General features: G+C 35.6%; 1 protein-coding gene across 1 annotated transcript; it reads left to right on the top strand.

The window, feature by feature from the left end:
• The first annotated feature begins 10,040 nt into the window (after positions 1–10,040).
• On the top strand, positions 10,041–13,765 carry LOC120069999 (probable pectinesterase/pectinesterase inhibitor 36). The gene is made up of 3 exons (XM_039021849.1): positions 10,041–10,660; positions 12,024–12,365; positions 12,960–13,765. The coding sequence occupies exons 1-3, from the start codon at positions 10,231–10,233 to the stop codon at positions 13,649–13,651; spliced, it is 1,464 nt and encodes a 487-aa protein (XP_038877777.1). The 5' UTR covers positions 10,041–10,230; the 3' UTR covers positions 13,652–13,765.
• The last annotated feature ends 13,301 nt before the right edge of the window (positions 13,766–27,066 follow it).

Raw genomic sequence — 27,066 nt, 5'->3', positions numbered from 1 at the left:
GTTCAGTAGCTTTTATAGTGTTATATGTAGACAATATCCTACTCATAGGGAATGATGTAGGTCTACTAACGGAAGTTAAGAACTAGCTAGCAACCCAATTCCAAATGAAAGATTTGGGAGAGGCTCAGTTTGGTATGGGAATTCAGATCTTTAGAGATCAAAAGAATAAAATGCTAGCTCTGTCTCAAGCATGGTACATTGATAAAATTCTTGTCAAGTATTCGATGCAGAACTCCAAAACAGGTTTACTACCTTTCAGGTATGGAGTTATATTGTATAAGGAACAGTGTCCTAAGACACCTCAAGAGGTTAAGGAAATGAGTTTGATCCCCTATGCATTGGTTGTTGGCAGCATAATGTATGCAATGTTACGTATTAAACCTGACATCTGTTATGCAGTGGGGATAGTCAGTAGATATTAGTTTAATCTAGGATATGATCACTAGACCATCGTTAAGAATATATTCAAGTATATGATCATTACATAATACAGGGACTCTGATTTTCAGATTGATAAGGATTCTAGGAAATCCATATCAGGATAAGTGTTCACTCTTAACGGAGGGCAGTAGTCTAAAGGAGCACCAAACAGGGCTGCTTGCTTACTCCACCATGGAGGCTTTGTACGTAGCGGCTTGTGAAGTTACTAAGGAAGCTGTATGGCTCAAGAAATTCTTGACAGATCTGGAAGTTGTTCCAAATATGTCAAAGCCCATCACACTTTATTATGATAATAGTTATGCTATGGCTAATTCCAGAGAGCCTAGGAGTCATAAGCGTAGGAAGCACATAGAGCGGAAGTATCATCTCATTCGAGAGATTGTGCATGAAAGAGATGTGATAGTCACGTAGATAGCTTCGGAGCACAACATTGCTGATCCATTTACAAAGTTCATCTCGTAGATCGGTTCCACCTCTAGAGTTGAGGCAACATCGACGCAGTGGGAGGGTTGCAAACCTGCCCGTTCGCTATCTGGCTTTCATGAAAATCCTAGCTATGGTAGCAAATGGTGATGTTGAGGATCCGTTGTCTTACCAGAAGGAAATAGAGGATATAGACCAGGATGAATGGGTCAAAGCCATGAATCCCGAGATGGAGTCGATGTACTTCACCTCAATATGGGATCTTGTAGATCAACTTGATGGGGTAAGACCTATAGGTTGTAAATGGATATACAAGAGGAAATGGGGTACTGATAGGAAGGTACAACTCTTCAAGGCTCGACTTGTGGTAAAGAGTTATACCCAGGTAGAGGGAGTCGACTATGAGGAGACTTTCTCGCCTGTTGCTATGTTAAAGTCGATCTGCATCCTCCTGTCCATTGCGACTTATTATAATTATGAGATTTGGCAAATGGACGTCAAGACGGCCTTTCTGAATGACAATCTTGAGGAGACCATTTACATGGTGCAACTTAAGGGATTCATTGCCCAAGGTCAGGAGCAAAAAGTTTGCAAACTAGATCGATCCATTTATGGGCTGAAACAGGCATCTCGATCTTGGAATATTCGGTTTGATACTGTGATCAAATTATATGGCTTTGACTAAAATGTTGATAAACCTTGTGTCTATAAGAAGATTGTCAATGGTTGAGTAGTTTTCTTAGTATTGTATGTAGACGATATCCTACTCATTGGGAATGATGTAGGTCTACTAACTGCAGTTAAGAACTGGCTAGCGACCCAATTCCAAATGAAAGATTTGGGAGAGACTCAGTTTGTTCTGGGTATACAAATCTTTCAAGATCGTAAGAAAAAAGTACTAGCACTGTCTTAGGCATCGTACATTGACAAGATGTTGTTCAAGTATTCGATGCAGGACTCCAAAAGGGACCTACTGCTGTTCAGGCATAAAGTCACTCTATCTAAGGATATGTGTCCTAAGACGCCTCAAGAAGTTAAGGAGAAGAGATGGGTCCTATATGTATATGCCATTGGCAGTTTGATGTACGCGATGCTTTACACTAGGCCAGACATCTGCTACACTGTGGAAATAGTCAGTAGGTATCAGTCTAACCCAGGCTAGGGTCACTGGACCGCAATGAAGAACATCCTCAAGTATCTTCGGAGAATGAGGGACTACATACTATGTATGGATCTAGGGATTTGATCCTTACTAGATACACGGATTCTGACTTTCAGAATGATAAGGACTTTCGCAAGTCCACTTCAGGGTCAGTTTTTACTCTTAACGGAGGAGCTGTAGTGTGGCAAAACACTAAGCAGGGGTGCATCACTGACTCCACGATGGAAGTCGAGTATTTAGATGCTTGTGAAGCTGCTAAGAAGGTCGTCTGGCTCAGAAAGTTCCTGACAGAACTGGAAGTTATTCCAGATATGTCTAGGTCCATCACCCTCTATTGTGACAATAATGGTGCTATGGTGAACTCCAAGGAGCCTAGGAATCACAGACGCAACAAACACATAGAGCGGTAGTATCATCTGATCCATGATATAGTACATCGAGGGGACGTGATTATCACGAAGATTGCTTCGAAGCATAATGTTGTTGACTTGTTGACAAAAGCTCTCACGACTATATTGTTTGAAGGTCACCTTCAGAGCATGGGTCTACGGGACCGCCCGCGACTGGACTAGGGCAAGTGGGAGATTTTATTGTACTGGATTTTTATGCCATAGCTTATTGTTTTGTATTAATTTTTGTACACCCTACTCGCTTTAGGACAAGTGGGAGATTGTTGGAGATGATGCTCTAAAGTCTCGTGTCCTGTAGTTTGTAAACAATTTGTACGAACGCTTTGATGTATAATATATGATATTTACTTCACTTTTTGAATTTGCACATTGGATGTTTTATTTGCTTTACCACAAACCAATAAACTAAAATCCTTAGTTTTCATTATGTAACTTAAGCATGTATGTGGTGACATACAAGTGGATCATGTCTTAAGCGATAACCAAAATGGTCTGTAGTATATGGATATAGAAGGGAAACCTTATCCTGGTAACGCTACAGATGTGACCCGCTTTGTGGAATGGTTACAAGTGTTGTGACTTACCACAGATGGTCTGATCCTGATAATTCGTATGGGGACATGCGAGCGGGGGCATCCTATAGAAAGAGTTTGTATAAGACCTGACCACGAAGTGTTAACGTCTCGTTATATGACGTCGTTCATGACAAACAGTTCACTTCACTAGGATGACCATGGGTAACATGACCTCAATCCTGAGTGAGTTGGGAACTCCTGCCATTGAGGGCAGTTCTTTTATTTGCATAGGTACGAGTGACCAAAACCCCGACTCAAACCTACCACTTTGGGATTTGTCTGATTTGGGTGCTGGGAACTCAACTACACAAGATGGAATTCACTTCTTCCCCAAAGTAGGGCTAAGTAGATAGATATCGTGGAGAAAATCGTGTGGTAAATCGTTTACCTATCGCATGTTTAGCAATCATCTAGACGATCAGGCTTCGTAGCCTCGTTGTCGTCTAAGCGATCATTTAGTATTCGCACTATCGTCAAGTGTGCGCTACACAATTGTTTACCCAGAGGCGTTTACTACACAATGGGAGCTTAGCCTGACAGTTCAAGACTCAGTTCGCTTGTGAACCGATTTTCTCAGTGGAAAAATGTAATAGATAGAATTTTTCATTCTAATTTTTAGAGGTAGTTCATCCCGATCCATTAATCTGTGGTTTTATACATGAGATGTATGGTTTATTTTATATGTCATATGGTATACACATATAGAAATATCCAACTTTAGGTTATGCATTGGTCATGCATCATTTATTTATTATAAGTGTTATGATTTAGAGAAGCGTGATTTAAGTTACGTAAGAGCATGCTCATGCATCATATAATATAAGAGATATATTTATGCATGCATAAAAGCATTAACATGCATCATCTTTATATTATAAAAGTTATAGTATAAGGGTGTATGGAAAGCATGTGTGCTTGGTTGTTACTTGTATATAAAAGTTACGTATAGTAATGACCGGACATTGCATGAAGCATGACACATAGGTTATTTTATAAGCGTTATAAATACCTTATAGTGTAGCAATGTAAGTTTTAGTTGTTTCTTTTATAATGGTTATAAAAAGAAATTAGATCTAAAATCAATAACCAAGACATGCATGCCAACTTAGGTTTAATTCATGATTTTAAAATGTTTAGAACTTGGATGAGATAGACCTAAGATCATGGTTCTAATATGATTAGCAACCTTAGGCTTTAATCTTTTAATCAGTTTAATAGGATTAAATTGACTAATAAAATGTTAAAGTGTAACAAATCTATCTATAGGGGATCTTTTGTCTAAGGCGGCTTCTGTCTAGGCTGGGGTATTTAAGGTGACGGAAACATAACACCCCTACCTGGGAACCTACTTGGAAAGGTGAATTAGATAGATTTGATGCATGCATGAAAGTTAAAGATAGTCCATTAAAGAGTTTAAATGTGACTACTTGAACTTGTTTTATTTCAAAGACAAAAGTTTTTTTTTAGCAGACTTAATAAATCATTTAAACTGGAATCAGTAGCCAAATTGTCTAGGTTTATGAACCCCTAGGTAGAACATTCAGTGGGAGGTACTTGGGGCATATAATGCTTCATTTAAACTTCTCGCGTTTCTCCCTTATAGTCCACACTATGAGATCTACCCTCGGCCTCGTGGCACCCTAGGAGTGTCCCACTAAAGGATAATGTTTGGGTAGGTCAATATCAAGGTAGATGGAGAGAATGTTCATAGTAAGTGGGAGCGGGAGATGCGACAGCATATCCCACAGTCTTTCTCGTTGGATTGAATAAAGTTTTTGTGTATCACCTTGAGGCACCTTACATAATTACAATCAAAAACGAAATTACAACACGTTTTACTTAAGATCGATGGAAAGGATTATCATACCTTTGAAGACTCATCTTCAAACACCCTCGATCACGAACACTCGATCAATCTCCAAAACTGTAATCATGAATGCTCGTACACTACGACCGTAACACAGCACGATCACAACAACTACAAACACAATAAACTCCAAGACCACGAACACAGCAAACAACCTCCAAAAACCTCGAACTATGTTGAGTTGAATACGACACCACCACAATAGCTACCTTGATATTCTCGGTGTGAGAATCCATAAGTGTGGGCTCTGTGTGGACTTGGTTAGAGGAAGAGACCAGAGGAAGAACAATCGTGTAAACGATTGAGCAAGTGGGATTGACAATATCTATCATATAGACAATGCCCGATTTCGTTTAACAAATGCTATACGATCGTTTACCAAAAGCTCCACAATCGTTTAGCTAACGGCTAGCTGAGTGAACTGTAGTGTAATGTCACTCCACAATCGTTTAGTCTCCCTTCAGCTATTGTTTAGTGAATCTCATTCACTTGACAGTATTTCCACGAGTCTTTCCGAGAATGGAAATTCTAAAAGAACCTCCTAAAATCAGGAAAAAAAATTTCTTTTATCTCACGGTTACCATGAAACCACCAATAACCTCCCACTCAATTGGTTATTAGAGAAAAAAATATAATTATCCAATAATTAATATTATTATAAATATATATGATAACCAACTTACCATACTATATTTATAATCTATCATTTTAATATTTCATCTCATGAAATATATAAACCATAGTTCTTTTTCTATTACATGGTCCTTAATGTAAATCTCATTTACATTAATCTTCCACTAGATGTATCTCATACATCACATCGATCATATCATATATAATCGAATTTCCTCTTGTCAATTTAAACATTTCAAATCAACACTAAGAACTGATTCTCAACTTGAATCCATTGAGCTACCAAGGGGACCTTATAGACCTGTAGCTCAAAGCTCCAACGGTACGTGAATAACGTCTAAACTCTTTAGTCACGGGATCTACCATTCATTAACTGCCAAGCACTCCACTAAAGATAGATGCCTAAACTCTCCTTACCACAGATATATTATGTGTCTATATTAACCAATCAACAGTGCGATAACCCTTCACAGATCGCTCGTAAGTACAGCGGGGCCAATAACTGTTATGCCACTGTAGTTACATCTAACTCCTTAAGTACCACTGATCCCTCTAATGAACATAAGTCATAATCCTACTACGACTGAGTCTTCTCTTCCAAAGAGAAGATGTGGTCACTATGTTTAAGCCCCGAAATCAACCTTTAAGGGAGCAATCTATCTACTTACTCCTGCATCGGGAAATGAGTGAATTCCATCTTGTGTAACTAAGTTCCTAGCTCCTAAATCAGAAAAGTCCTTAAAAAGGTAGGCATGTTGAGTTGGCAATCTGGCCACTCTCACTTATACTAATCAAAAGACCGCCCTCAAAGGCAGAAGTTCCCAAAACACTTAGGATTGAGGTCATGTCACCTATGGTCGTTTAGGTGAGATATCAGTCTTCAGTATCAACGACGTTATATACAGAGACTAGTCATCTCGTGGTCCGGTCTTATACAAACTCTTTGTATAGGACACCCCCGCTCGCATGTCTCCACATGAATGGTTAGGCACTACCATCTGTAATAGTTCATAACACTTGCAAACCTCTACAAAGTGGTCCGTATCCGTAGTGTCACCAAGATCAGGTATCCCTCCTTAATCCTTATACTACATACCTATTTAGGTTATTACTTAAGGCATGATCCACTTGTATATCTCATATACGTGCTTAAGTTTACATACAATAACCATGGAGCTTTGTTTATTGGATATGAGTAAATGCCAAATAAAATAACTCTTATTTTATTCATAAGATGTGTATATATTACAAACTACGAGACTCCGGGAGAATTAGGACACCAATCCCAATAATCTCCCACTTGTCCTAATTTTGTTGGAGACTAATGTACAATACAAGATAAATACATGTACAATATACAATAAGCTACAGCATACCCCAGTATCATCTCCCACTTTCCCCAGACAAGATGCCGCATGTCTCGCAGACCCAGACTCTCCAGGTAACCTTCGAATACTTTAGCCATGAGAGCCTTTGCAAAGGGATCAACAACGTTGTGCTCCGATGCGATCTTTGTGACTATCACATCACCACGATGCACAATCTCCCTGATCATGTGGTATTTTAGTTCTATATGTTTGCCTCGATGATGACTCTGAGGTTCCTTTGATTTGCCACAGCCTCGCTGTTATCACAATAAAGAGTGATTGGAAAATCCATATTTGGAACAACTTCCAAATCTGTAAGGATTTTCCTCAGCCAAACTGCCTCCTTAGCTACTTCACAAGCGGCTATGTATTCGATTTCCATAGTGGAGTCTACGATGCATTCTTGGTTGATGCTTCGCTACACTACAACCTCTCCATTCAGAGTGAACACTGATCCCGATGTCGATTTACGAGATTCTCTATCGGTCTGAAAGTCAGAGTTTGTGTATCTTATAAGGATCAAATCATTATTTTTATACACGAGCATGTAGTCCCTAATTCTCCAAAGATACTTGAGGATTATCTTGACTGTCGTCCAGTGATCAAATCCTGGATTGGACTGATAACGACTGACAATCCTTACTGCATAGCAAATGTCGGGTCTGGTACACAACATTACATACATTAAGCTTCCAACAGCTGAAGCATAGGGAATCCTCGACTCCATCATTATAAATGATGTTCTGGGCTTCAGTTAAACCCATGTAGCGATCCGGTGGGTTCATAACTCTTCCAATACAACGAGGCAGTCTTAACTCTTGAGCTGATTGACTAGATGTACCGACATCAACAACTCTTTTGATTTATTGGCCCGTTCAACGACTCTTATTGAACCCTCAGTAGTTAGTCTCACTAGAAATCTCACATGAAACAAGCTTACTTCGTGGTTTATGATCCTTAATGTGGTCTTCTTCCAAGAAGATAGCATTTGTAGAAACAAACTTTTTGTTCTCACTCGGATCATAGAAGTATCCACCCCTCATTTCCCTGAGGTAGCCTACAAAGAGGCAAACTTTCGAACGCGGTTCAAACTTCTTTAAGTTAGTCACAAGCACATGGGTCAGACACCCTCAAATCCTGAAGTGGCGTAAACTTCCTTTACGGCCTTTCCATAACTCAAAAGGTGTTTCAGAAACACTTTTCGAGGAAAAGTTGTTTAGAATATAGCATGTAGTCTCCACTGCAAAACATCAAAACGAGTCTGGAAGATGAGCATAACTCATCATAGACTAAACCATATCCAACAAGGTTTTGTTTATCTTTTATGATACATCATTCTGCTGAAGTGTACCTGAGGCCGAGAGTTGGGACGCGATTCCATGTTCTATCATATAGTTCTAGAATTAGAGGTCCATATACTCTCCACAACGATCAAATCGTAGTGTTTTTATCTTCTTATCTAACAAGTTTTCAACTTCAGCCTTGTATTCCTTGAACTTATCAAGGGTTTCAGACTTACGTTGCATTAGGTAGAGATACTTGTATCTTGAATAATCATTTATGAAAGAGATGAAATATTCATGCTCACCTCGAGCCTTAACATTCATCAGACCACAAAGATCTAAATATACAAAAAGCTCCAAGGCTTCCTTGGCTCTATAACCTTTTCCAGTAAAAGATCGTTTGGTCATCTTGCCTTCGAGGCATGATTCACACACTGGCAAGGAGTTTTCTTCTGAACTCTTTAGAAGTCCACTTTTCACCAACTTCTCAATCCTATTGAGGTTGATGTGATCTAACCTTAGATGCCAAAGAATGGTGTTTTCCTTAAGAGAAACCTGTGGTCTTTTAGCTGTTGTTGCCATACTGAACATTTCAGTATTAAACAAGGCTTTTATGACTAACGGGCTTAGTACATATAAGTTACTTTTTATTGAACCAAAACTAATCTCCATTCCATTCTTGAAAATAAACACTTTATTCTCAGAAAAAGAGATGGTATAACCTTGTTCAATGAGACAAAAAACTGAGATTAAGTTCCTCTTAATATGAGGAACTACGAAAACATTATCCAGTAACAGATAATGTTTCTTGTCTAAAAATAACTTCAGCCTGCCTACAGCAACAGCTGAAACAACCTCACCAGTGTTGTCTCGTAGAGTCATCTCTCCCTGTGGCAACATTTGCCAGGAACTGAATACTTGGTAAGAGGAACGGACGTGATTAGTAGCACCCGGATCTAGGATCCAGGCAGAATCATCATTCTCTACCAAGCACGTCTCTAAGACCAATAAATCATATTTATTGTCTTTATATATCCTTCTCTTTTGGATAGTAGTGAGATCAGTATTAGAACCTAAATAAGCTTCAAGTTCCATTTCAGAAAACACTTCTCTTCCATGAACTTCAACAGAGTTAGCAACATTTGCTTCCTCTTCTTGGAGATTAACTATGAAACTGACACTACTGGTTTTGCCATCCATACCTTTGTGCTCGAAAATTAAGAACTGACGTTCAAACAAATCTTGCAACGAGTCCATGATCTCACGTGCAATGACTATGTTCTCAACCCATGACACTACTCCTCCTATGGGCTCTGATACCATTTTAACAAAATGAAAGGCAATAGGAGAAAATGAAAAAAGGAAGGCCATTGGAGAGATAATTGGTGCAAGAGAAAACTCTAATTTTTATATATATATTTATGAGAATAAAGAATAAAAAATAACAAATTTTGTTAATATTGGGTCCTTATATCATGGGCTTACATTGAGGAAAAATAAACAACCAAATTAGTGGGCTTCCTTAACCGTCTCACTTTAGAAGGATCCTCCCACACACACACACACACACACACAAAAAAAAAAAAAAAAAAAAATCAATTTAGAACTATTTGATGGTAATTGAAAACTTGTAAAATTAAATTCTATTTTTTTTTTTTAAGTAAGTAGGAATTTTATTACTGCCTCTTGATATAACCCTAAAATTAAATTCTAAATGCTAAATTACTGTTAACGACCTAATGTAATAATATTGCTTACATTAATAATATCCATAAGATTTGTTTTAATCGAATAAAAAACTAAAAAAACCAAAAGAAAATTCTAACATGAACATGTGTATTTGGTTAAGAAAAAAACCAAAAGAAAATTCTCTTACCACCCACGTGACACTTGGTCACACCCACACTCCAGATGTTTCTATTTCTTACACCCACTTCTTATCTCTCTCCACACCCACCTATTTATATTCTATCGATTAATTTTTCTCACTTACACTCACTAATCAATTCATTTACATTTACATTACAAAAACTTCTTTTTTTTATTTCTCCTCGGCCGCAATTACCAAAATGCCCTTCCCTCTCGCTACCTTTCTTCTCCTCTTCTTACCCCTGGCCCTGCTGACTTCCCCTAATTCTTCGTTGCCCGAGCTGGACCCGGTTCGGTTGGCCCAGGCCGGGTTTAGGGAAGCCAGAACCGGAATAGCTGATTTAAAACGACGTCCGTTTGGGCATCGGAATCTACAGGCCGCACTTGGCGATTGCGCTACGCTCTACGAGGAGGCGGACTGGCGGCTCGCCGGAATGTTGGTTGGAGAGAATTATACGGCGGAAGATGCTTGGATGTGGCTTAGCGCCGCCGTGGCTAACCATCGGAGTTGTTTGGATGGATTGGAAGAGGTCGGCGCTGCGACGGCGGTGGATGGGAATAACTTGACCGTGTTGCTCACCGGAGCTCTGCGTTTATACCACAAGATCGCTGCCGTGGAGAAGCGGATCGGTAAGCACCTGCAATCATCAATCCTTATTCCAACTTATATATTTTTGTAATAGACTTCTTTTTAAAATATATATATATACTTTTATGTTTAAGTATGTGCTATCGATCACTTGCAAAAAGAAAAAAGGAAAAAAAATCAAGAACCAAAAATAAATAAATAATTTAAACTCCTAACCATTTGATTTTTGGGTAATTTGCACAAATATCCCTAAAATAAGGTGGGAGATGTAATTATAACTTCTTTTAATTTTTAAAATTGGATGTTGAAATTTAATTAATTGTATTAATTATAACATTTGTATAAATTTGAGGATTGAATTTTTATCTTAATAATTATTGTAAGTTCCAGAGTAATTTTAATAATTATAAAAGTTTAGTGACCCAGTTTTACTAATGAAAAGTTTGAGAATGTAATTATAACTACTACTATATTTAAGTGGTGTTTTTATAATTTACCCTGATTTTATTTTTATTTTTTGAAAGTTAACCTTAACAAAAAGTCATTGGATAATAATAAAGTTTAAATACCACATTTTAGTTCCTAATTTTCTACCTTTTCAAGTGTTCAATTTTAGTTCTTATATTTATAATAAATTTTAAATTAAGTCTTCGAGTTCTCATTCTTATGGAATCTTAAATTTAGCCTCTCAAATTTTATTTTTATAGAGATTGGTTAAGTAGTAATAATAATAATAATTTTTATATTTTTCATGCAAAAAACACAAGTTGGGAACATGTTTCCAAAATTTAGAGGAAAAAACTCAGATAAGGAATCTTTGAAAATAACAATAATAATATAGTATTAGAGAATATAGTCAAATAATAATAATATAGTATTTAAATTTATGATTTATTAAAAATAATAATTAAAATTGAACATTTCAAGTTTGATGATTGAACAAATTCAAAAGTAGTGGACAAAAATGAGTATTGTAACATAAAATAGCAATAAATTTTACAAAGAAAAAAAACACTATAGGAATATAATTTGAAAGCTAATATAGAATTATTATTATTATTATTTGGAAAAAGCAAAATAAACTAATTGCAATGATTAACACATTATTTATTTATTTACTTGTTATAGTTATTTTTAAAATTAAAAAACAAAACAAAACAAAAAAAAAGAAAAACAAATTTTCTCAAGCCCCTTCTGCATCCATTTTTTGATTATAAAGAAACTCTGATTTGGATTTTGGTGAGTATATATAATTCAAAATGAGGAAAAAGAAAAACTAAAGGACAGGGCATTTGAAAAGTTCAACACTCAAAATAAAAAATAATAATAATAAAAGAAAAAATAAAATTAGAAGACATGAAAGACCTTCGTTTTATATATGGGGATATAATTTTGAAATTTCAGGGTGGGAAGTAGTGGAGAAACGGAAATGGAGAGAAAACAGAGGAATCAACTTGGCGAAGTGGAATCCGGCGACGTCGAAGGCGGATTATGTGGTGGCAAAGGACGGCTCTGGCACCCACACAACCATAAACGGCGCGGTGGTGGCTCTAACGAGGACTGGACGGAGACGGCGAGGGGAGAGAATTGTGATATACGTGAAAGCCGGCGTTTACAAGGAGAATGTGGAAATTGGAATACAGTTGAAGAATATCATGGTTGTCGGCGACGGCGCAGACAAAACCATGGTCATCGGTAGTCGCAACGTGCCCGACGGCGCCACCACTTATAACTCAGCTACATTTGGTGAGCCTGAACAACTAACATTTTTCAAAAATTAAATGCTTAAGGACCTAAGCGATATATTCATTAAGCTACAGATTTTTTTTAAAAAATTAATCTATTAAATTAAACTTGAAGGACGAATCTCGTATGAGAGTTTATAAAGTTTAAATTGGTATTTGATTTAAACAATTTTTTTTTAAGAAAATGAAAGAAAGAGGTGGAATCGACTCTAATAAAAAGAAAACGCAAGAATTATGATTTTTTTTTTAAAAAAAAAACATCATATTAAAATTACATGTTTTTACATCTAAATAGGTAAGAAAGCACGAAATTTGTAGTTGAAAATATTTCTAAATAAAAAAATGTCTAGAATATATATATAGAATCTAACATTTTGATTTGTCTTTAATATAGTAAAGAAAAATTGTGCTGTTTTGTTGTTTTTTTTCCCCCAAAATAAAATTTTGAACCTTTCTACGATATAGGCAATTTTTGGCTTAAAAGCAAACATCAAAACTGAAAATTTAAAAGAACATGGAGATAAAACCAGGCAGTCGAGTCATCAAACAATATAAAACTAATTTGAAATTTGAAAGAACTCCCGTACCTGAGCAGGAGTTTCCGGTGACGGATTTTGGGCGAGGGACATAACATTCGAGAACATCGCCGGACCGGAAAAGCAACAGGCCGTGGCGCTACGGCTGAATTCCGACCTTGCCGTTGTATACCGGTGCGTAATAAAAGGCTATCAGGACACCCTCTTCCTCCATTCCCTCCGTCAATTCTACCGTGACTGTCAAATCTACGGCACCGTCGATTTCATTTTCGGGAACTCCGCCGCCGTCCTCCAGAACTGTGAAATCTTCGTCAGACGGCCGATTCGCCACCAAGCCAACATGATCACCGCCCAAGGCCGCGACGATCCGGCCGAGGCCACTGGAATTTCGATCATCGACTCCAGAGTCCGGCCGGCGCCAGATTTCGCCCCCGTAAAGGCTCAGTACAGGACCTACCTCGGGCGCCCGTGGAAGAGGTTTTCGAGGACGGTGGTTATAGCGACGGATTTGGACGGATTGATCGATCCGAAAGGCTGGGCAGAATGGAGGGGGGATTTTGCGGTTTCGACTCTGTTTTATGCAGAGTTTAAGAACAGGGGCGGCGGTTCTTCGACGAGATTTAGGGTTAGTTGGCCGGGATTTCACGTCCTCCGTAGTGCGGAGGAGGCGCGGCCTTTCACGGTGACCGAGTTTCTTCACGGTGGGGCTTGGATTCCGGCTACCGGCGTACCCTTCGAGGCGGGCGTTTGATTTATAGGATCGGAGATTGAATATTGGCATTAGTGAAAATTATGTAATTTTGATAGGAAAATAATTATGTTATTATAAATATTATATAAAAATAATATATGCGTATTAGGATCATGTTTAGTGTCTAATATCAAGTATCATTTTTCCATTATCACATACGTTGGCTATGTGTCATTCAACCACCTAAGCATGTTCAAGTGTGCCACTTTTTACTTTCTAAAATTTCCTATAAATAAGTGGTCATTTGTGGATCTTGTAGAGATATCATATATACATTGGTGAGAATTCCACTTCAATTTATATGTTATACAGTTTTATAATTGTAGTTATTTTATGCTTTTAGTTATTTTATTTATTTAATTATTATTATTTAAATATATTATTATATTATATTTTTTCAATATACGTATTCTCATTGTGCTTCTCGATCACAACACATTATCAGCACGAGCTCCTGTCATTTTCCCTGCTAAAGGTGGGTCCTAAAGGTATGTCGGTTTTTCCCTTTTCGTTATAATTAATAAATTTAATATATTTTTCATATTCAATATTTATTAAATTTCTAACATAAGTACAATATTTTATGATAGTGTTGTCAGGACAAATCTCACAAAATTAGAATTTATCACCCTTGATATATACGACAATAGTCATTCTTGATCATTACAGACTAGGAGACTCGTCTTTAGTAATCCTTTAGTAATTCGGGGGACAACTCCAAAGCAAGTAGTACAGATCCTCCATTACCCTCTTGAATAACACATGCCATAAAGGTCCCAGAACCAAGTAAGAAGAACTTTAGTCCGCGGAATTTAACCTTCCAAAGGTAACCAACCAAGCAACAACTTAATTTCTTATTTTAGCCTTCCAGAGCCAGGTAAAGATATAAGAGGTAAAAGATGGTTAGACAAATAAGTAAAAAGAGATTTAGTGAAAAAGGTACCAGAAGGATCGAGAGTATGAGTACTTGATACCGAAATCCACCTGGATGCTATGAATCTTGGGGAGATTATTAAAGAAGGAAATACGACATCCAGTCAGGACAAAGCAAAAGCTATGATTTTCCTACATCATCATATCTACGAGGGATTGAAAATGGAGTATCTTACAATAAAAGATCCCTATATCTTGTGAGAAAATTTGAAAGAAGTGTATAATCATCAAAAAGTAGTTATTCTTCCTAAAGCTCGTTATGAGTGGATGCACTTGAGGCTACAAGATTTCAAATCAGTAAGTGATTACTATTCCGTATTATTTAAAATCAGTTCAAAATTGTTGTTATGCATAAAGAAAATTATTGATGTTGATATGTTAGAGAAGACATTTTCTACATTTCATGTCTCAAATATACTCATGCGGCATCAATATCGAGAGAGGGATTTTAAACAGTATTCTGAATTAATTTCATGTCTTCTCGTGGCCGAACAAAATAACAAATTATTGATGAAAAATCATGAATCTCAACCAACCGGAACAACACCATTCCCTGAAGTGAATGCTGTACATTTTAATAATAATCGTGGTCGAGGTCATAGTCGCGGTCGAGGTCGTGACCGTGACAGAGGAAGAAATAATTATTATTTTCATGGTGATTGTTCTAATCATTTAAATTTCAAAAGAACCACATAAAATGATGATCAAAAAGGAAAAACTCCACAAGATAAAAGTTCAAAGAGTGTTGAAAATAAATGTTTCCGATGAGGAATGACGGAGCATTGGTCACGTACCTATCGTACGTCAAAACACTTAGTTGACCTCTATTAAGCCTCCTTGAAGGAAAAAGAGAAAAATGTGGAAGCAAATTTTGAATACTAGGATAATGACATATTTGACCTATCTTCAATGACAAATTTGGATGTGGCGGACTTCCTTGAATCTCCTGAAGAGAAGATTGGCACAGTTGATGGCACATCAAATGTTTCTTTTGACTTTGAGAACATCTAAACTTAATGTTGTTGTTTTCTTTTATCTATCTTCATGATTTTTTTTAGTAACTTTTGTATATTTTAAGTGTTGTTTTTCTTATTGTAATTATTTTCTTTTAATGAAGAAACATGGATCATTTTTATATGTTGGGTGACTAAAAAATGAGAAAATAAGATCTATGTCTGGCAAACAGTGCAACTACTAATACAATATTTACAAATAAAAAATACTTTTCCAAATTGACAATGCTAAAAGTAAAAGTAAATACAATATCAGGTTCTGCAAGCTTGATTGAAGGTTTTGGCAAAATAAATAGTATTTTGCTCAGTAGGAACAAAATTTACAATTGACAATGCATTGTTCTTTAGTCAATCAAAGAAAAATCTTCTAAGTTTTAATCAAAGAGAAATCTTCTAAGTTCTAAAGATATACGTTACAATGGTTATCATATTGAGACTGATAGTAAGAATAATGTGGAATATCTATATATCATATCTACTGTCTCATATTGAGACTTTATCTTCTATATTGTATAATACTCATATACGATTAATTGAAATATGGATTCGGAAACTGAATTTAAAAAAAAATGAATTCGGCAACGGAATTTAAAAAAAGGACAATAATTGATAAAACGGACAGATTTTGGGGTTTATTGTCGATTGGCTTTAATGTCGGTTGCAAATTTCATTAAAGGGTTTTAATGTCGATTGCAACCGACATTAAAGACGGTGTTATTAAAGCCCTTTAATGTCGGTTTAAAACCGACATTAAAGACAACCGATATTAAAGGGGTTTAATAACACTATCTTTAATGTCGGTTGTCAATCGACATTAAAGCCCTTTAATGTCGGTTTAAAATCGACATTAAAGTCCGAAATTCTTCTAGTGAACATATGCAACAATGAACTTGAAGTTCATGAATCCAGACATATTTACAATTTGGCAAGACTGATTGGGTCATCCAGGATCTATAATGACAAGGATAATTATTGAAAATTCAAATAGACACCCATTGAAGAACCATAAGTTTCTTCAATCTAATGAATTATCATGTGATGTTTGCTCTCAAAGAAAATTGATAATTAGACCATCACCAGCTAAAGTAGGGGCTGAATCACTTGCATTTTAGAACGAATTCATGGTGATATATATGGACTCATTAACCCTCCAAGTGGACCATTTAGATATTTTATGGTATTAATAAATGCATCTAGCAAATGGTCGCACGTGTGCTTATTATCAAGTCAAAATCTTGCATTTGCAAGATTACTTACTCAAATAATTAAGTTAAGAGCACAATTCCCTGATTATACAATTAAGACCATTCATCTTGATAATGCTGGTGAATTTACATCCCACGCTTTTAATAGTTATTATATGTCAATTGGGATAAGTGTTGAACATCATGTAGCTTATGTTCATATACAAAATAATTTAGCAGAATCAATTATTTACGTTTGCAATTAATTGCAAGACTATTACTTATGAAAGCTAAGCTTCCTTCATCTGTAGGGGAACATGCTATCTTGCATGCAACGTCTCTTGTACGCATTAGGCCAGTAGCTTATCATAAGTACTTGCCATTACAATTAGCTTATGGTCATGAGCCAAATATTTTCCATCTGCGAATTTTTGGATGTGCAGTATATGTTTCAATTGCTTCACCACAACGCACTAAGATGGGTCCTCAAAGGAGGTTAGGAATATATGTTAGATATGATTCCCCATCAATTATTAAATATCTTGAGCCCTTGGTGGGTGATGTATTTACTGCACAATTTGTTGATTGTCGTTTTAATGAGACAAATTTTCCAACATTAGAGAGAGAAATTAAGAAGTTGGAAAAAGAAATTACATGGAATGCATCGTTATTGTCTCATTTAGATTCCCGTACAGATCAATGTGAACTTGAAGTTCAGAAAATAATTCATTTGCAAAATATAACAAATCAATTACCAGATGCATTTATAGATGCAAAGAAAGTAACTAGGTCACATATACCAGCTACAAATGTTCCATAAAAAATTGATATCCCAACGCAACAAGTTGTCACTAATAAGTATGGAAAACGTTAGAAGCGTGATAGATCAGTGGGTTCCAAAGATAAAAATCCTCGAAAAAGAAGAATACTTAATAGTCAAGAAGACTTAGTTGAGGATGTAAATACCCATAAAGAAATCCTTGACATGACTAGTGAGGAAGATGAAATTCATAAAGATAATAATGAGACTTCAATAAACTATGTCATGTCAGGAAAAAGATGGAACCGAACTAATGTAATTACTGACAACATTTTTGTGAATAATATCGCTCTTGATATTATATCTGAAAATGAGGACCCTGAACTAAAATCAGTTTAAGAATGTCGACATAGAAAAGATTGGCTTCAGTGGAAAAAAGCAATCGAGGCAAAATTAAACTCATTTGCAAAATGTCAGGTTTTTGGACCAGTAGTCTGAACACCAGAAGGTGTTAAACATGTGGGATACAAATGGTTATTTGTGAGAAAAAAAATAAAAATAATGAGGTCACAAGATATAAAGCAAGACTAGTTGCATAAGGTTTTTCATAAAGACATGGTATTGATTTTGAGGAGACATATTCTCTGGTGGTGGATGCAATTACAATAAGATATTTAATTGACTTGACTGTATATAAAAGTCTGGATATGCATCTTATGGATTTCATCACAACATATTTATATGGATCTATTGATAATGATATTTATATGAGAATTCCAAAAGGATTTAAGGTACCTAAAACATATCCATCAAATTCCCAGGAATGGTATTCAATAAAGTTACAGATATCACTATATGGATTGAAACAATCAAGATGGATGTGGTACAATCTTCTAAGTAGATATTTATTGAAATAAGGATATCAAAATAATCCAATATGTCTATGTGTTTTTATGAAGAAATCACAATCGGGATTTGATATTATAACCATATAAGTTGATAACTTAAATATAATTGGAACTCCTGAAGAACTTTCAAAGGCAATAGAATATCTTGAGAAAGAATTTGAGATGAAAGATCTCAGAAAAAAAAAAATTTGCCTGGTTTGCAAATTGAGCATTTAACAAATGGAATATTTATTCATTAGTCAATTTATACAGGAAAAATTATGGAAAAAAATTTATATGTTCAAAACACATCCATTAACTATTTCAATGGAAGTCCATTAATTGGATATAAAGAAAGATATATTTCGACCTCAAGAAGATAATGAAGAACTTCTTGATCCTGAAGTACCATATCTTAGTGCGATTGGTGCACTTATGTATCTTGCTAATAATACAAGACCGGATATTGCATTTTTAGTAAATTTATTAGTTGGATATAGTTCTTCTCTTACAAAAAGACATTGGAACGAAATTAAGCATCGTTTTCTCTGAGGAACAATGGATATGGGTTTGTTTTATTCAAATAAATCAAATTTTGATCTAGTTGGTTATACGGATTCTGGATATTTATCTGATCCAACAAAACTAGATATCAAACAAGTTATCTGTTCACATGTGGAGGAACTGCTATATCACGATGATCGGTGAAACAGACTATAACGGTCACTTTCTCAAATCATACTGAAATTCTTACAATTCATGAGGCTAGTCGAGAATGTGTATGGCTAAGATTAATGACTCAATACATTTGTGAAACATGTGGCTTGTCTTCTAATAAAAACCTTCCAAAAATATTATAGGAAAACAACACAACTGGCATAGCCCAAATCAAAAAAAGATATATTAAAAGAGATAGAACAAAACATATTTCACTGAAGCTTTTCTACACTCATGTTCTTGATGCGACATCACTGTACAACAAATTTGTTTGAAGGATAACTTAGTAGACTTATTATGAAACTCAGATTTCAATTTCCCTATTTAAGCAAGTAATTAAGAAAAATAACTAAGTATAAGTTAAATCCTATCTTGAAGAGAAGGAAAATTCTAAGTGTTTGAATAGATTTGTTTAGTAGCTTTGATATGAGCCTTAACTAAAAATTTGGCTGAGTATGAAGTAAAAAAAGAAATCATGCATTTGGTGTTAGGAAACATTAACACATGAGGCTCTAATGAGGCTAAGTTTGTAGAGGTTATAAGAGATTAAGCCTTGAAGCCAAGTGTGGTCGAGTGAAGAAAAGCCATGCATTGGATAAGGCATGTGGCAACCAAGTTTTGGAGGTTAGCATGCATACGGCAGAATCAAGTGCACGAGCATGGGTGATGGGCGTTGGAGTGTGACGCACATGGACGATCGTGTAGCTGCATGCGACACTAAACGATGNCGGCAGAATCAAGTGCACGAGCATGGGTGATGGGCGTTGGAGTGTGACGCACATGGACGATCGTGTAGCTGCATGCGACACTAAACGATGCACTAGACATAGCGCTACACGATAGGCGATGGCGCTATAGATAAGTGATAACTTGTAGAAATACAAGTTATTTATACCGTTTTATTTAGATTATACGGAAAAAAGAAGGAAAAGTTGCATCGATCGTATAGAAATTGGCTTAGAAACGTGAAAATTATAAAGTGTCGTAAGCACACCCGCTAACCCCATTGCGATGGCAAAATAGAATGTCTAAGTCTTTGTTTTGCAGGAAACAAGTCACCGCATGCGACAATCGCTCGAGGACAAAGAAAGAACAACACATTTGCACCACATGCGACAATCGATAAAAAGATCAAAGCAATTACACCGCATGTGACAATCGATCATAGATGTAAAGAGCGACGCATTCGCAAAGACTTCTGAAATTGTACAGCTTTTTGTTGTACGATTCTGACAAATTAAATGTGAAGTGGAGCGGACATTTCCACTAAGCCATGGCAGGAAAAATCAGCTTTTCAGAGCGAGACCACTGATGCAAAAGGTGCCAAGGTCTATAAACAACTACATCAAATTCAAAGAAAGGAGGCTGGTTTGAAGAGACAATTTAGAGAAAATTCGGGGAGAAAGATGAGACAAGACTAAAAGGTAAGTCTCTAGAGCAAGTAATTCATTCCCATTCCCGAAGAAGAAGCTCTGTGAAAATATCACTTCTACCTGGAAAACAAGCTTGAGAAGGAAGTTCTCCACTCCATTCCTCCCACACACCGAAAAGCACATCGTCTCCGATCGAGATCTATGTCAAGACTGCTTTCATTATCTATTCTTACTTTCTATTCTATTCACCAACTGTGTTAATTTCTAATCTTTCATTCATTATCTGTAACAAACGTTTATCTTTAGATTTTAATATCATTATCGTATTCATCATCATATCTCTGTTCTTCACCATACATTCATCATTCATTTCTTCCACCATGTGTAACTAATTCCCCAGGGTAAAAGGGAAGGACTAAGCGAGTAAGTTAATCTTTGTTGAAGAAATCGGCTGAGTTTAGCTAAAGCATGCTCAACGGCATCTTCACCTGTGAAAGCAAAAATGAAGATGTTATTCCGCCTCTCGAAAGAAGTTGGAAGAATGAGTTAACTAAAACGAGAAGTATTTCTAGAGATGGAAACAACCTTGCGTTCACCACGTTCATCCCTGTTCACCATAGACATATGGGAACGCGGCCGATCACTGAAAGGTGTAAGCCAAGGGAAAGCAGAACCTTAGTTGCATCCTCAACAAGATTGATGAACTTGCGATATCCTTTCCCTCAACCCATTCTCTTTCTGACACATTTCACAAGACTTGCCACAGTATTCATCAGATACTTTTGCACATCTTCATAGCCAGTCCTCAACTTGTATATTTAATTGTTTATTCCTTTACTTTATTACCGCAACTTTATTTATCACCCAATTTATTTTATTATCGCATTTTATTTACCATCGCATGTTATTTTATTATCGCATTTTACATTTTACCGCATTTTACTTTTCAAAATCCAATTCACTATTTTTTTTTCGGTCGCATATATCACATCAGTATCGCATTAATCACCACAATCCCTATGTTCAAACTCAAATTGCTATGAGAAACTTGCGTTGGAATTATACTTGGTTCCAGCGTAAGAAAACTTGTGACACGAGCACACTACACGAATGCATATTACGAACGCATATCATTATCATCGCATACATTTAGAATGTAGTATCGCATATTATCATTATCGCAAAGCGCATAAGTCAGCAACCTAACAATTTGTTGACCAAACATGAATAAACGAATCAATTAAATCAATTCAAGCTTACAATAAGCATAAGCGCTAGATGATAAGGCTAAACGATGAGCTTGGGTGCTAGACGCTAGACGCTAGACGATGCATTAGGTGATAGACGCAAGCGCTAGATGATGGTACTAGACGATAGGTGTGAGCGCTAGACGATGGGCTTGATGCGTTAGATGATGGGGTTAGCACTACACGATGAGTGACAACAAGAGATACGTGATGAGGGACAGCGAAATCGTTAGGTGATAAGCGACAACGAGAGATCACTAGACGACGGAGCTATGCGATGGGGCAAGAGCTACACGATGAACTAAACGATGGGCCAAGTTTTTATGCGTTGTTGATGCTTGCGGTATACAAGGTTGATGGATTCACACGGACAAGTGGCTAAACCGAGAAGAAGTTGAGCTTGAGTTACTAGGAGGTGGACAAATAGAGTTTCATGCAAGGAAGATTTATGCATGAGGAAGAAAACTCAAACTTCATGCAAGTAGACGAGCGACATGGAAGTAGGTGGTGGCAAAGCATAGTGCAGATACTCCAAAAGTTTATAAAGAATGAGGTGTCATGCGTTAGAAGCCTTAAGAAATGATAAGGATCAGTTCCTAAGGCCTATAAATATCACCACAAGTCTTCTCTTCAGTTCATAACACAAATCCTCTTCAAAGTATATTAGGAAGAGTGTTTGAGAGTAGATTTGGAGGAAGCTAAACGTTGATCAAGTGGTTCTAAGAGAAGGAGATGTTGTCGGACAGTGAGGTCCTAAAGTAGCATCAATTTGGGACAAGAAGTTCTCCCAGACTATTCGTGCGTTTTGAGTGATTTCAAAGCTACTTGAAAGTTTGAGGAGTCTAGTTTTCAAGTAAGGGTTGTCAGAGAATAAGCTTTAAGGAATCAGGCTGAAGAGTAAGGAAAAAGCAGAAGGGTTGAGCTCTCGGGTAAGCTTGGGTCAGTCTTGATGATTTGAGGATTCCAACCAAACCACGAGGAGTTTTGAGCTAATATTTTAAGGTAAGCTTCCTGAGACATTTTAGAACATGTTTGTGGAAGGAAGAGTCTCAAAATAAGATCTGAAACTATGAGTAATCTAAGCTTGTAGTTGAATATGGAATTTAGGGTTCAAAAGGGAACCCAAGGAACTTCTAGAGAGAAAGATTCCTACCCTACCAAGGTGAGTGGGAATTTCCTTTAAGTCTTAAGCATATCTTATAGAGTATATGCGTATGCTTATGTTGTGAATGAGTAATTAGCATGAGAATGAGAATATGTGAACGGGATGGTCAGGGGGTTAATAGACCTAGTTCCTGAGCCCAGGGTAGAACCTCACAAGATGATCAGAGAACCGAAAGGTCTAGTTCCTGAGCCTGTGAGAAGAACCTCATATGGGATGGTCAGAGGGTCGACAGACCTAGCTTCTAAGCCCATAAGCGAGGATCTATGTGCACATAGGGAATGCAAAAGAGTAAGCGTTTATGACTAGTATTAGTTTAACTATCTACTCTGTGTGTAGGTAGAGTTTAAGAACAGACTCATTATGAGTAGTATCAATTTAATTATCTACCGTGCATGTAGATAGAGTTGAGAACAGACTCATTCAAGGCTGAGGTTTGAATGTAACATCGTAGTTGTGATATGCTTGTATTTTTATGAGTTGAAATAGACTCTAGAAGTTGCTTACCACTCATTGAGCTTCTTGAAGCTCATTCTTTTCTTTCATGTTTTTCTTCCCAAGTAGCGAAAGGTGAGGAGTTCCAGGGTGCTGCTAAGGTCAAGGTCTGCTACAATGACAACCACACTTTCGATTTTAAGAGTTGTTGATGTAAACTCTGTAGCTAAGTCTGGGAGTTGTACAAACGTTGAGCTAAACAGTTGTTTATTTCCTTGGCTTAAAATTTTATGAGAGTAAATAGGTTCAGATGGGCAGTAGGTATCACAAAAGGGTGCTATCTGCGATCCGTCGCGCCTCCTCTCGGGCTCAAGAGGCGGGCTTGGGGCGGGGTGTGACACTTATTTACAAAGGTATTATCAATCGCAACTTTTGAAAATTTGATGCACAACATTGGAATACGGTGACTTAGAGATCTTAAGTGATGTTGTCATGAGGGGGAGCAAATATATTCTTTTGAAAGTATAAATTATATGAAATATGTACTCTTTTTCCTTCACTAGGATTTTTTTCCCATGTGATTTTTTCCTAGTAAGGTTTCAATAAGGCATATTTCATATATATAATGGGCATCTAAGGGAGAGTAGTATAAATATTATTTAGAAATAATAGATTCCCATTAGTGTCATGCTTAGTGTCCAATGCCAAGTGTCATTTTCTCATTATCACATGTGTTGACTATGTGTCTTTACCTCGATAAAGAAATCCTAATATATTTTTATAATAGGATTAGGATATTTTCATAATATCCTATTAGGTTTCGAACATTTATAAATATCATGGAATCTCAAATTTTTTTATAGTGTTAGTTAACGACTTTAAATGAATGCAACTCATAATTTATTCTTAAAGCGAGTCAAGTTTTAATCTGTTATTGTTGTTTTTTAGTTTAATAATTGCTACATTTTTTTTTCTGTAACTATATCAATAACTAGTGACACAAGGACTTCAACTTAGAGGTGGTCATTCAAACCGCAAAAGTCGAACCGTTTCTAAAAATTGAATTGAAAACCCAATGAAACCGAAAAATGCAGTTCGGTCTGGTTTGAAGAAATTTTGAAACCGAATTAATTCGGTTTGATTTAGTTTCAACTTCGAAAATCGAATTTGAAACTGAACCGACCGTTTTTAACTAATATATATATAATAAGAGTAAAATCGAATTTAAAACTGAAGCGAACCGAACCATTTTTTTAATTACAAAAATATAACATAGATTTTTTTAGAAATGCCAAAACCGAATTTGAAACTGAACAGAACCGCATATATGCGGTTCAGTTTGAACCAATAAATCGATTCGATTCGATTTTACATATTAAAAAATTCAATTCGGTTCGATTTGACTATCACATCGTTTTCACCCCTACTAAAAGATATTTCCACCTCAATTTATATGCAATTCAATATCTTGATTATTAATATTACTTCATACTACTCTCTCGCATTGTTGGTTATTGGCATAATGTTTAAAGAAAACCAATAGAATAATGTAGCCACAACTAAACTAACAATAACCATAATGACGAATAAAAATATAACTTGTTTGATTTTGAGTGATGTGGTTGGTCGGTTTCTATCTCTAGTAGTGAATTTACTTGGTTGCATTTATTCAAACTCGTTCACTAAATTTTAACACACCATTCAAATTATTGTCTGAAAGGTCCATGTTGAATTATTATCTGAAAAGTATAGGTCGTTGAGCAAAAATAATTGTTACTTTGTTTGACAATGAATATGATATAATAAAAAAAAATCTCATTACATGAGAATTTAATCAAACAAATAAAATAAATAAATAATTTCCATAATTATTGTATTAAAAAAATAACCCGAATATGAAAGATTATAAAATTCTTAGATTCATGTACAATTTGGTCCACAATGCAACATTGGTTGTGTCAAATTCTTCTATTCCAACGTCTTGTTCCATATCTCATGGCCATAGATAACTTCAAAGGCATCCTCAAAATTAAAAAATGGTTCAATATCACAAAATATAAATTTGTGTTATGACTAATTTAGTTGCACCAAATTAAAAGGGAGCGTAACTCAAAGTTTATAATATTAGGCGGTATGAATCTGAGAATGCCTTTAGGTCAATGACGATGAAATAGAATGTGCCAAATCGACAAAATAGCCCTCCAAAATCAACATATCATATTTGTAAAGTGATCATCAAGCATATATCAACAATAATTAACATTTATTCATACCCCTTGAATTTAGAATTTCAAATCTCTCATTTTCACTTCTTAAAGAAAAACAGATAAAATAAAATAAATAAAGAATGGGAAAGTAAAATAATGAAAAGAAAAAAAAATAATATATATATATATATATATATATATATCTTTTTAAAAACACTCTCCTCTACTTATTCACTCCCTTTTTCCACAATTATATTAATTTCCCCTCTCTTTAACTCAACTTTATGCACTTTTTTAATAGGACAAAAGCAAATGATCTCTCTCATCCTAAGCCATGTCTTACTTTCCCTTTCAATTTTTTATTTTTTTATTAAATACCTTTCTTTTTCTTCTTCTTAATAAAAATAATTTACAAGGGTCAAGAAAAAAATAAATTAAAAAAAAAAAGAAGAAGTATGAGATAGAAAATCATAGAGAAGTATGGGAGATACACAGAGGAAGAAAGAAAAAAAAAAAAGAGTTGAAGAATAGAATCACGAACATAAAATCCACTCGTTGTTCGAGATGCGGATCCTTGACATTAAAAAAATCCTACCAAATGCAAACTGCAACTAAGTTCGGATTTTTTTATGTGAAAGTTGAAAATAGGGGTTATAAAGCCAAAATGATTTCTTGTTTTGTTTATTTTTTTATTGGCTAGTTTTTCTCATTTTGAAATCTAGGGTATACATGGACTGGGTTGAATTGAATTGGGGTGGAGGTATTTTTTGGATCAATCCGAAATTGACAATCTAAAGAATCCAAATAAAGTGTCTAACCCAACCCTAAAATTTGGATTGGATTGGGTTGTCGGGTTATAACTTATTTTTTTTCTTTTTAATTAAAAATATGAATTTATATACAACACATGATAATAACTAAAATTTCATAAAATTCAAATGCTAAATACCAAATATCTAAGATATTTATTACAAACTTCAATAAAGACAAATATCATAACAATTTTAAAAGAAAAATATTTAAAATTAACAAATTAATCAATACCAAGTAATCAAATTTTAAACCAAGAGAAATATATATAGTATATTTTATTTATATAAAATTCGAGTTGGGTTGGGTCAACCCAATTTTTTTTAACCTAAACCACAAACCATCCCAACCCAACAAAAATAGAAAAAAATTTAACCCAACTCAACCCAATCCAACCTTTATATTTTGGGTTGAGTAGTTCAGATTGTTCGGTTTATCGGCTTATTTGAACACCCCTATTGAGATCCATACCCTAAAATGATAGCAATTTTGAAAACCAATTCATTTTTCTTTTTAAATACTATTTTGATTTTTTGATTTTTTTTGTTTTCGATATCCAACAACTTTCCTTGCTCATATTAAATTAGGGAAGAAACAAAAAGGCATGAAAAAGGATTAAAATTTTACTAATATTTTTTTAAAAAACATGGATGTGGAGAATGAAAGAAAATATCAATTTATACTTAG

The sequence above is a fragment of the Benincasa hispida genome, unplaced genomic scaffold (assembly GCF_009727055.1).
Source record: "Benincasa hispida cultivar B227 unplaced genomic scaffold, ASM972705v1 Contig737, whole genome shotgun sequence".
Lineage (NCBI taxonomy): Eukaryota > Viridiplantae > Streptophyta > Magnoliopsida > Cucurbitales > Cucurbitaceae > Benincasa > Benincasa hispida.
The sequence above is the reverse complement of the archived record's forward strand: the minus strand, read 5'-3'. Positions and strand labels throughout refer to the sequence as shown.

Excerpts from the sequence above, each read along its gene's own strand:
- LOC120069999 (XM_039021849.1), top strand. The coding sequence starts at position 10,231 with ATGCCCTTCCCTCTCGCTACCTTTCTTCTCCTCTTCTTACCCCTGGCC. Across the intron at positions 10,661-12,023 it reads TGCCGTGGAGAAGCGGATCG|GGTGGGAAGTAGTGGAGAAA; the intron begins GTAAGCACCTGC and ends TTGAAATTTCAG. Across the intron at positions 12,366-12,959 it reads TTATAACTCAGCTACATTTG|GAGTTTCCGGTGACGGATTT; the intron begins GTGAGCCTGAAC and ends GTACCTGAGCAG.